The sequence below is a fragment of the Channa argus genome, chromosome 16 (genome assembly GCF_033026475.1).
Source record: "Channa argus isolate prfri chromosome 16, Channa argus male v1.0, whole genome shotgun sequence".
Taxonomy (NCBI): Eukaryota; Metazoa; Chordata; class Actinopteri; order Anabantiformes; family Channidae; genus Channa; species Channa argus.
Window position 1 is genome coordinate 6,890,066 of NC_090212.1, and position 12,899 is coordinate 6,902,964.

General features: G+C 42.4%; 1 protein-coding gene across 1 annotated transcript; it reads left to right on the plus strand.

Annotated features, from left to right (window-relative positions):
* Positions 1–8,157: 8,157 nt before the first annotated feature.
* insm1b (insulinoma-associated 1b) lies at positions 8,158–11,187 on the plus strand. Its single transcript, XM_067480046.1, is given in 3 exon segments — positions 8,158–8,580; positions 8,583–8,623; positions 8,625–11,187. Coding segments are annotated over 3 exon segments (1,608 nt in total). The 5' UTR covers positions 8,158–8,538; the 3' UTR covers positions 10,150–11,187.
* Positions 11,188–12,899: the final 1,712 nt, after the last annotated feature.

Here is a 12,899-nt window from a genome sequence, read left to right on the forward strand (position 1 = left end):
GGAGTTCCTCCGAGCACAATTTGGAAAAAAAAAAAACCCATTAGATTCATGGTGGATTCATTCAGACTTAAAAACTGAGAAAACATTTCAAGCCAGCTCCATGACACACTCATGTGACCATTCATTGGCGTTTAAACAAGACCTGTAGTGCAAAGCTCCATTTGGCATACTAATATCTTTTGTGATTTAGTCAGGACTCAGGACAAAAAGAGAAATACACACAGACTTTATCCAGCTGGCATAAGGCGTCCTCATATATAAGCATACACAGCCTACACTGCTAATCTGTATTCACTGTCATCTCCATTATGCTCCTGATGATGAAACGATTAGCTAGCAACTGTTACGTTGACCACAAAGCTGAACGGATGATGGATGGACGAAGTGATAGACTCAGGCGGTTAGTTGGTCGCCTTTGTCCTGGATCTCTAATACTTTCTATCTTGTGATCCATTCAACCCCCAATTGCCTCCCTCCAGCCCCCCGATCTACCCTAGTTACCCCCACCAGCTGCCTCTGACCTCTCATCATAGCCCTGCCTCTGCTTGCCATGTGCTGGGAGTCAAAAGGTTCCCACCTATCGCTCATTAGAATGGAACCCCACCATCTCATGCCCTGCACACTAAATCACAATCAATCGCTTGGCAGACAGAGATGGAGTGGGACATCCACAACCCCGTACCTTTCAGGGAGGCCCCCCACCCTCCAAAGGGCCGCTGTCACTGACAAATAATAGAGGTGATTCTAAGAGGAGTGAGCAGGTCAAGTCTGCCGCCCCTGGAAGGAAGTTATCACAAAGCAATGGAGGGAAATTCTTTAGGAACATCAGTCACAGTATGTGTGACAGAAGCATGTTTGGTAGATAGTTTCATAAATATCTAAAAAATGACTTTTTTAACTCCATGCACATTATAAGTGATGATGGAGACAATATTCTTGAGTATAACTGGTGGATCTTCTGAAGTGTATCAGTGTGTTTTTTTATGCCATTTGTCAAATGTTTATTAAGGTCTATCACCCAAATCAAACAATCTACTAGCTCAAACAGTAAATTTGTAAAGAAAATAAAGCCTTCTAATTTTGTATATTTACTGACTACTGAAAAGGGGAGCTGCAGATCAGTGCCTTGGCAGCATGCGAACAATTTTGGCTGACACAAGTTGATGTTTCTCTTTTTGTTCATTGAGACACATCCCTTGCAGAGTATCCACCTCTGTCTTATCATCATGAACATTTCAGATACTGGCATGAACCAAATAATGCTCCAGTGTTTCGGTTAGGTGTCAATTTAGATAAGCCTATAACACTGTACAGTTTTACAATAAATTAAAGAGTAAAACATTATTTGGGTCAGCCAGCAGCAAAATTTATGTTTAGTAAATTGTAGAAAGAGCTCCACAAATATGTTTTCACATATTTTCATACTCAAATAATTTTATTATTAATTTTTTTAACTTTGTGAAATTTTATACTGATGTATTTAGGGGTAGTCTACATAGTATGTACCAGGAGCAGAAAAGGGTCGATATAAATGAACTTGTTTTAAAAATTAGGAAGGGGGAGAGAAAACTAGGCATTGTACGTGTCATTTAAATGCTTATACATGTAGTAGACTTCTGCATATTTAACTTATTTATGTACCAGCCATGAGCTGCTTTACTCCACTTTTTACTTCAATCTTAAAGTAATACAGTCTTGACATTCTGCCTCACATCATCCTGTGTGTTTGAAGGGTTATCGTCTAGTGCTTCCTGATTTACTTCACAACAGACTGAGTGATTGCATCATTCACATGAGCACTGACAACAAATATCATTCAGACATGTAAAAGTCTCCACGATGCCATAACACGATGATTGGGAGTGAAAGATCTTATTCTGCATTCACTGCCAAGGACTCAAGGAGGATCATTCACATGTAGATGTGTCCTTCTGGAAGTGCCTCGGCTATACAATTTCCATTTAGATAAGGTGTATACACAAATAAAGAAAGGACATTGGGTTCTTCATTTGATTAACTAATCATAGTCTTTGTAATTCCACTTGGAAACCTGGAAGGGTAGTGCCAGGCTGTGCACCCTGATTAGCCTATGCATGATTGCTGCTGCTATGGCACAAATCAGTTCAAGTAACTCAGCTCCATACACTAAACAGTGGCTGTGATTAAACAGGCGATTAAGACATAGAGAGTTTCTGTCTGTTTAATCCCCTTTTCCCTTGTCTAAATAGATAGCCACAGTATAGTCCCTGATCAACAATAACTGAACACCACCACAATTGGTGTGAAAGGTGATTAGGGTCTTTAAAGCTCCCTGGAGTTTAAAGTGTGGACGCAGGTTGTCTGTCATTAGCTCCAATTTAAAGGTACATTCTGTTCTTGCTGGAGCAGGGAATTCATTATCTGATGCTTAAGCCAAGAGAGAGGTAACACACGCACACAGCCCCAGGCCAGATGTAATATCTTTAAGTAAGGATGAACTAATCCACACATGTGACAAAAAACATGCCAAGTGAGGAAGCTTCTGGTTCACGGCATGTTGACAAACTAAACAACACACTCCTCAGCCTCACGACTCAAGCCTCAAGCCCTCTTCCCACTTTTCTGCCAGCCCTCTTCATGCAGTGCAGTGGTGTCTGTGTATCATCTGAAGGCTGTATAGAAACTCTACAGCCCCTCTCCATGACTGATCTCTTTTGATAGTGCTCATTATGCAAACTGCTCCCAACTCCCGCCGCATAATTAGTGCTTAATTAATTTGAGTGAAATCTTTCATCTGTCTGTGTCCGGCCAGCTCCTTCCTTCCATTTACAACATGATATTAATTTCTGAGGGGGGAATGGTAGCCCAGCTGATGAAAAGGCTGATATAATTAATCAAGTACTGTATCTTTTTCCTTCATTTTTGCAGGAATAATAATAAGTCTGATTAACCCTATTATGTTTCCTAATTAGGGTGATCATTTAATAATCAAGGAAGCAGCACAATTACAGGAGAATGCAAATTATGCCATCTAATGAAGAGTGTACCAATTCTGTGAATTCTTTGTTTGGAAAATGTGGCATTCCCAAAGCAAAGGTCAAGAAAAAGTTCTTCCCTTCATGTACATAATGTTAAGGATGTACTTTCATACTTGATCTCCCAATTCTTTTAATGCTTTAAACATTTAATGGAAATTCTCTACGGAGAACAGCAGCTGCTTAGCTTAAATTAAAAAAAGCAAAGAGCTAGCCTGGCACTGCCCATATTTTATACATGTTATATTTGGTTTGTTTAAGTGTGTGTGTGTGTGTATGTGTGTATATCTATCTATATCTCTATCTCTATCGATAGATAAACTATTTTGATATAGATAGATATGAGCATAAACAGTATGTAAGATTTATTTCATGAACACATCCATTATTTAAACCGAGAGCACAAGTCAGATAAACTACAGATCTTCATCTTGTTATTTAAGGCGCTTAAAGTCACTGATGTGGTACCAGCTTTTATTTCCCACAGGCCCTGTGTATTTTATAGAGCATAAGACACTAGCAACCATTGTAAAGTCAAGGGTGGACATCAGTCAGTACCATGGACAGCAACCCATCTTGCCTGGACAGATAACGCTGAGTAGACAAACATATTTAAATCTGTTTAATATGTGACATTATAATTAATAAATAAGCATACAGCACAGTTATGTATTTAAAGATTTGAGGGTGTTCATTGCTTAGGGCTATGAGAAAGATGACCGGTGTGTAGCTCCATATGTCAATATATAAAGGATATGGCCCATTAGGTCCGCCAGAGTCCATCTCTCATGCTCCTAAATGATACAGCTGCTGTCTACACTTTCATCAAGATAATGGTGACCTCATATATGGAGTCTATGAGCAATAGTTCTGATTTCATTTTTCTTACATGGAGTCATTATCCATATCATTACAATCTCAAAGAAGCCAGTGACCAACAGGGGATGGACATTTTTGTTGTCTACTTGTGTGAGAGATCTATTGACTACTAAGCCAAATGCCTGTCACTAAGATCCTTTATATGCTGGCTGCTCTTGCTGCAGTGTTTGTGCATTGTCCGCATGTTTCTATTTGTGAGCTGTGTGTGTGTGCCTGTGTGTATCTACATGAATGTACCTCAATTTACTCCTCTTCACCCCCATAGTGCAGGTGTGCCTCAGAGAACTCTTATGAAGTAATTGAATGAGCCGGGGCAGGGGGAAACCTGTGGCAGCGAATGTGGAGCCCGCTGGCCTTATTATCTATAATACGACAGCCGCTCTGCCTGTGCTTTCTCATCCACTCATGAATACAGAAATGAATGTGATGGACGTCAGAGGTGAACACAGAGGGGAGAAACAGGACACAGCCCGTTTTAATCAACTTCCAGATAGAACAATCACTTTATCCACCTCCACAGCTCAGAGGTGAATTAGTGTTTAACATTCCGGGGCATGCTTTCTGACAGAGGACTCCACCCAAAACAACCAATGGACTGAAGAGATTACTGAGAGACACTCTGATGTTTTTGATGAGTAAATTAGAACTAAACATGCCCCTGGGACTCTAGCAACTGATATGCCTGATATGCAGGAAGGCCTCTTTTACTAAGAGGCTCTTCACAAGAAAAGAAAATCTAGTGTTGCCTCTTTGAAGCCTTTGTTCATACTGTGCACACACAGCATTAGACTATGGTACCCAACTATGGTTTTCCCTAAAGTCATGACTGTTCCTGTAGTTATTCATAATGCATTTCGTGATGATTTTGTAGTAGATTTGATTCGGATCATAATCTCAGTCAAAATATGCCCAGAAGCATAAAGGATGCACTGCATTTATGGTTGAGCTGCATAGAACCATATTGGAAAGCCCAAAAAGCCCAGAGAAATCTACCCATGTCCTCATAAAGTTATCAGCATCACTGTCAAAAGTACAGATGACATCAGGGACATTCACAGTCAACACTGAGGTCCATTAGTCTAAAGCTCAGAGCTATACTACTTTACAGGGCTTTTCACAGTAACCTGGTCTCATGGGCATCCTTCTGAAGTACACTTTAAAGTCTAGACAGTGACCTCTGTGTTGCTCTCATGGCCAAACAGGCAATTTCCCCATTGATCTTCTCTGTGCTAGAGTCTAACTTATTTTCCAGAAGCTTGCTACAAACCTTTCTCTATTGTTGCTCTTTACAGGTGCTGTTTGGCTGCTGTTTACATGGTGACTTGTTGACTTCCCCGAGATTGCCAACAGAGGGGTTTCCAGTCCTTCCACGAGTAAACAGACGTTAGGAAACAAGAACGTGTGACTCAAATAGTGCTGCAAAGTTAAATTTGGTGACATTGTCACAAGGGTCTTGTCAGAAAGAAAAGTAGAACAAACATTAAAATTAACATCTAAAATATGAAGAATGAATACACATCCAGTACTGAAAAGAAGTACGAATGTGCTTTTAAATAAACAAATGCACTGATTAATTCACACTAAAAGACTGATTAGCAAACAAAGCATAAAACAAAATTGAGTCATAGTAACCCGGAGCTGTAGAAATTGTTTTAAAAAGTATTATATAAAAACTCATTTACAACAATATTTAAAAACCAATCACTTCATTAAACTCTGGCACTTTTGTTCTACTGTGTCATTGTTTTCTACTCGGTGCCTGCATGTTCTCAGTTGTGAGGACAAAAGCTGAATGGGAGGCTGTGCTGTGTCCACAGCCACCCTGATTAAATCTGGGTCCCTTGCAGGCTCTCTCCATGGTGCTGAAAGAGCCTCTATCAGATTACAACCGGCCAGAATAGAACCTCAGCTAATCCATAACAATAATTGATTGACAATACACTGAAGGTGGCCATGTAGTGAGCACCAATTACAGTCATGTCCTAATGCATTTTCAAACCGGCTCGGGTTGATTTAAACCATGGAGCCAATTTTTTACCTGGTACTGGAATCTTCTGTACATTCATAGTGACAAAGGTGTAATTTAATCTTTGTGAAATAACCAACTTGTCCTGCATCTTTTTCCATAACAGTGCTCACTGTGTGACAGAAAGTGAGATTCCATCATGGAGATTAGAGTGAAACCAGTTACTGGGTTTACTGGGAGTAAACTTTGTCTAATGTAACCCAAACATTAACCTTTCATCCTGTAGGTGGTGCAATAAAATAAGAACGCAGCTTTGGGGCCAGAAGCTCACAGAGGTACCAGTCTGCATCTCAGACTTCTGGTTTGACAGTTTATTAATCATCAGGCCTGATGCAGCTTAGGCATCAGTTAAAATGACTATTTACAGACAGCTGGACAAACACATCCCCTGCAAACAAACAGTACAACATTTAAGAGTATTTAAAAATAACATTCCTTATTTTATTTTTAACTGTTATGACATAATTAAGTGATTACACTGGCGGCCCAGCTTCCAGGTAAAAGAGTAAAAATGAACCCAACATTAACAATCCCATTGCATGCCATAAGGTTCAGGAGTATGGAGTCAGGTCTGCGTTAAAGCGGCTGCAGCTGTATGCTAATGAGGCGCCTCTGCTTTCCGTCAGGGCATGGCAGCACGCGCCACTGAGCAAACACGCGCATGCGTCGGTGGAACCAAGGCCGGCGTAGCGGCCCACGCGCCCCACAGACGTGCTCACGGCGGAAAGAGGAACTCGTTAAAATGCCATCAAAGCTGGCAGTTCCAACAGGGAGCAGGGCGTCACACACATCTCAGTTTGGGATGGAAACAGGCTTTTTATTGGTTTTTAAGAGCAAATAAGTTAGGCTGCTAAAGGTGAGTCAGTGAAACTATGTCAAAAAGTGGCTAAAAAAGATTGTTTTAAATTACATTCTTCAAAATGATATTCTCTAACTTATTGCCATTGGATGGAAACATTAAAAAGTATATTTTCAGTTTGAACCTTTTCGTAATATCCATTTAAAACTATGAGTTTATTGAAGTTTGGTCATTTAACGCTTTCCAACCAAAATAACGGTGTGCTTTCAGGCAGGTGAGGAGGTACCGGGACACAGAGGCCTATTGAAAGGAAGGCGAGGCCCGCGGCTCAGCTCCGATGGTGTAATTATTTGACTTGGTCATACTGCAGCTTTATGCAAATGAGGGGAACAATGTACGACGATGGAGATTAATTCTTCCCTGCTCTGTCGGCTGAAAGGAAAAAGAATGCACTCTCTGCCAAGTGGTGCATTGCAACCCTACATTTATTCTTTATAACAAAATAAATAAATACATATACAAAAACGGAGTAACACTTTGTATACAATGCATGCACAGGAACATTGGGGGTGGGTTGGGAGGGTAGGCACAGTATATTTTTTTTCAAAAGTTGTCTCCATTACGTAGACAGGATGCTGCAAAGTTAAATTTGCAAAAGTCAAATTTCCTAAACTGAAAAATTGCGTTTTGTTTTGAGAAACTACTTACTTCAACAAACGAACTTAAATTTTGAAGAATACATGGTAGAGAATTTTCAACAGAATGGACGTGTACTCAACAAATTGCGCAATAAAAAGAGCACATATTAGTACAAACCAGGCTTGTAACCCTATGCATGTAGGTGTAACCCTAAAACAACAGCACCTATAGGGGCTTTTAGCTCTAAATATCTGTGCAGTATTTTGCTTCGAGCCTTGGAGCTGCGGCCTTCTTTGTCTGGAGCACTGATTCCGCCCAGCACGCGTCTAGCTGTGGGCCAGATTGGCCGTGAGTCCCGTTTCACAGTTAAGAGGTCAATTTGCCTTTCAATCGAAAAAAAAAAAAAGACAGGGATATCCAAGCAGACGTGGCTATTGTGCACAAAGACCAGAGGGCCTTCTTATTACTTATGTATGCAGCGAGGTGTCTGATTTATATGTCGAGTTAAACTACCGAGACAGACACGTGCCATAAAATAAAAAACACTCCCTTCATACTGTTTATTTTAATTTTGAAACTCATCCTAAAACTGGCTTCTTTAGTTTGTATGTGCAATGTGTGACATGTGCGTAAAGGTCGTGCGTAAAAGATAGAAAAACAGCCAATGTGGAGGAAAAACCCCCAGTAGAGCATCGGGCATTTGTTTACAGCTGTGGCTATTAGGTGAGTTCCCTCTTTGAACAACATCACAGTAGAACATGAACCAAACGCAGCGTTGGGTTTGTATTTAACCAAGCTTGTCTCATCCCCGTCTTAATTCTAAATTGTGATGATTATGGCAGTGACGGACATTTCCTTTTGGCAGCTCCGGGGCCCCCAGAGGAGAGCCACAAAGCCGTGGCACGTGTGCATTTGTATAGGGGCCCATCAGACCGTAAAAAGAGGAGGGTCCCGGCGTGTGCCTCTGTCGGGGAGGGGCTGAGCGCACACATTAATGTAATAAACCGCCAGTACATCTGCTAAGCTATCTGCACATCCTCCAACGAAATCCACCAAACCCAGTCTCAGAGCCCTCCCACAATCAAATCCACTGGGATCTTGGTTTCATCCCATTGGTCGGGGATGCTGCAACAAGGGGGGCGAGAACAATAGCATCATTCCGGCATAAAAAGAGTGGAGCTATGCCTTGGAGACGAAAACATTTCAGCAACAGAAGGATCGATATACAGGGGAGATAAAGTCCCACAAGCTTCAAGTGTTGCCATATTTTTAACAAACCTGGATACTCGAGACTTCACCCACCTCCCCGAAGTGCCTTTCTGCTGTTACTTGCCAAAATGCCCAAAGGATTCCTGGTAAAAAGAAACAAAAAATCTGCACATGTTTCGTACCGGACTCGGTCAGACGAGGATGACCTCCAGGAGCCACCCACCCCAGCTGCCTTACCGAGTCAGGCGGACCCATCCCCAGCGATGTCCGTGGCATCCAGTCCAGACCGAGTCGCAGCATCGCCGGATTTCACAGCATCTGATGCTCCTGTGCCAAGACTGGAAAAGCCGGCGCAGTTCGGCAACCCAGAGGCGGTGTGCCAAGCCCTCTACAGCCCCACCCGGCCCATCAGCAAGGAGCACGACAGGGGATATTTTGAGCGAAGTTTCAATCTAGGCTCGCCTATTTCTGCCGAGTCATTTCCAACACCTGCCTCCCTCTCTGGCCTGGACCAGCTCCTGTACGCTCCGGTCGACTTGAAAATCGGCACCAGCAACAGCAGCCGCAGTGGCACCACCAGCAGCCTACCGGCACCAAGCAACCGCGTGGGCGCTAAAAGACCGGCGCCTGATGGTATCGAGCGAAAACCTAAACCCGCCTCCAAGAAACCCAAAGCCATTAGAAAACTCAACTTTGAAGACGAGGTGACGACTTCTCCCGTGCTCGGTCTCAAAATCAAAGAGGGACCAGTCGAGATGAAGCCGAGGGCGCAGTCCTCTGGAGGAAACAAGCCTTTGGGGGAGTTTGTGTGTCAGCTGTGCAAAGAGGCGTACGCGGATCCCTTCTCTCTGGCTCAGCACAAGTGCTCCCGCATTGTTAGGGTCGAGTACCGCTGTCCAGAGTGCGATAAGATGTTCAGCTGCCCGGCCAACCTCGCCTCTCACCGCCGCTGGCACAAACCCCGGACCACCGGCGCACCGGCGATGCCACCCGCACAGGGAATCAAACCCGAAATGGCCAAAATGCCACCACTAGGTGTCAAATCCGTCACTGACGAAGCCAAAGAGATGAGCGACAGAGACACCCCGAGTCCAGGTCTGTCCGAGTCGGGCTCTGAAGATGGCTCATATGACTGCCAGTTCTGCGGGAAGAGGTTTAAGCGACAGGCATATCTAAGAAAACACATCATGGGACACCAGGCCCTGCAAAAGAAAGTCCTGGAGGAGCACGGGTTTCAAACCACCGACCGCGCAGCAGAGCAAGCACCGGTATCCTCCTCCTCAGCATCCTCCTCCTCCTCCTCCTCCTCATCATCATCCTCAGAGGAAGCCTCAAACCAAAGCCCTCTCAATCTAAGCCCAGTGGACTGCCTGCTGTGCCCGGTGTGCGGGGAGAGTTTCACCAGCAGGGCCGGCCAGGAGCGACACCTGCGCCTCATGCACTCCTCCCAGATATACCCGTGCAAATACTGCCCCGCCACTCTCTACAGCTCGCCGGGGCTCACCAGGCACATAAACAAGTGCCACCCCTCCGAGAACAGGCAGGTGATCCTGCTCCAAATGCCGGTGCGCCCTGCCTGCTAAAGACAACACAAAACTTGTGCCTTTGATGGGAGAAATTAGAAAAGGACAAAAAAATCAAACGGCTTTGGGGTTGAATTAAAAAAATAAAATAAAAAAGATAAGTTTGTGATGCTCACTGCCATAACTTTAGCCAATGAAAGGCAGGGCGGTTTGATGTTTAAGTGGTGTTTAATGAGGTGTCTTTTTCCATGCCAATCAGTGATTGTTGAATGCTTCTCCCTATATTTGAACGACATATAGGCCTATTTTGAGATTTTCTTTCTCAAATTAGTTTATCAAGAAAAAAAGCGTTAGTTTGACTGTTAAAGGGTATTTTTCTAGGACAGCACATGTGCTCAACAATAGCTTCTAGACCTAAGAAATGTCTTAAAGTTCTCAGAAATCCTCCCCCCCTCTCATCAAAGCCTTTGAAATTCACCGACTGTGATTGCTCTATCACTGTAGCTTTACGCTAGTTTTTGAATGACAGATCAACTTTGTCTTGGTGAAAAAAACGAGTGACTGAAGCATTCCCTGTTTAGTAGAAACCACAAATGCCTTTAGTATACAAATAAGCCTAGTCTGAAATAGCCAACATACACATCCAAATCCCGCTGTATAACTGCCTTAAAAAGTCAACATAGATTGTTTTAATTTTGAATGCTGGCACATATTTTATTATTAATGAAGATTGTTGCAATATTTTTCATCATATGTTTATTTATTTATTTATTCTAATTATTTGATGTAACTTATTGTTGTGTTTATGATTTCTTTCTGTAAATCTTTCTGGCAGTTTACATGTCGTATAGCCAAATGTTTTCTTTTTTTGTTTGTTTTTTGGTTCATATGAGTTGTGATAATTGTCGTGGGTCGGGTTTTAATCTCCAATCTCCACAGCTCTTGTAAAAAGAAGACGAAGAAAAAACGTAAAGCTCTTACCTTAGATGCAATCTTTTTTAAGGACAAGTTATTTTTTCTTAAATGTTGGCTTTTATAGCGCTTTGATTGTATGTGTATATCGATGTTGTCTATCGAAATAAAATATTTTCAAAAGGACACACGGTTTCAGGGTGGTTTGACGTTTTTGATAAAAACAATAAACGAACTTAGCGCAAAATCACATTTTTTGAGGGAGTTTTGCAAAACTTTAGTTCATGTATTTTTTGTTTATGGGCAAGTTTAAAAAAAAACCTTTATACTTTTAGACTTTGCACAAAACCTCTGGATTTGCAGTCCTCTTTTCTTGTCACAAATTATAATTTGCTAAACTTACATCTAATCTTCTAAAGAACTGTCAAAATGATCTGTACAATAATTTAAACGAAACGCTTCACTTATTAAGGATCTTTAAAAAAAAAAAACACGGATACACTTTGTGTCTATAACGCACTGAGATCTTTTAGAGTTTAAAGTTTTACAGAAGGAGATGAAGGGTTTTCATACAGACTTTAAAAGCCAGGGTAATTCCCAAACTTAGGCCCGAGGACCGTCCTAATACATTAATGCCCCATTATATATACATATACATTTTTTTTAAAAAGCCCGGCATTCAAAAGCCTAACTTTTCACATCTCTGCGCCTTCTCATCACAACAGGCTATGCTATCCACATTATTGGTAATCTAATAATTCTCCTTAAGAGGACACAGAAACACCAGAAACAACCTTTGCCAAACCCTTTCCCTTCGATTCCCAGTTTATCAGACTTATTTTCAGTAAATCACAGCTGCAGAGGCTCAATAGACGCCTTCCCTGGCATAGAAGAGTACTTAGGGCCTCATCATAAATTTCCAACACCATGTCATGACATGACAGGCGGACAAAGAGGTGGTGTATCAAAGCTCACCTCTGGAGCAGTAAAACATCTGTGTCCTTGGGAAGACTTATGCAGCTCGATTTATTTGGGATTAGAGCTGATTAGTACACTCCAGGGCTCAGTTGGTTTCATAACTGACCTCGACCCAGTCCGTATTAAGTTACTTGTAAGTTCGCATTTAAGTTTCAATTGTGGGTGCACTTCACCTTTAGTGCATGATCACGCCTGGTAAAACTTCACTTGCTTTTGATCTGGAAGAAGTACGTATGCGTATAATAAAAGTCACCTTTGCGTAGACTCTTTCACTTGCTACTGCAGAGAGTTGCTCCTGTTCATTAGAGCTCCACACTGCACCTGTCCAAGGGGGAAAAAAAAGAAACACACACAGATGCTCTCAACTGAGTGCTACTGGCCCTTAAAGTATCAGTGACAATACATCAAGACAGAGAGATATTTGAAGTGTGAGAATAGATGGAGTCAGTGGTTTGACACATGGAAAAAAAACACAATCTGGTAGTAATCACTGGGACATGCAGCCCTTCCTGTTCTGTTGTAAACTATCAGTCTCAATGATTGAGGCAAACAGCACTGAGCTGGGTGAAAATGAGGTAACATTAGGCTTCTTTCTCACACACAGTTTTAGGGTTCCAATTACAGTCAAGTGCTTTACTTGCGTCTTTATGTGGCCCAGGCGAGGCAGGGCACCCGTAGGTGCAACAACCGTTGCACCTGTACCTCCTGGTGAGGTTCCATTATGCTGGCCTCTCCTAAGCAGGGCTGAGCAGCAGGGGAGACAGATGGGAGGAGGGTCAGGTTACCCCTGCTGCTGCTGTTGCTAGCATGACCAGGTCAGGGTCAGAAAGCCCATGGAAACAACACACACACACACACACACACAACACAAAAATCAGAGTTGATGTGGGACTAAAAAGAAAAACCAACAAAGAGACATG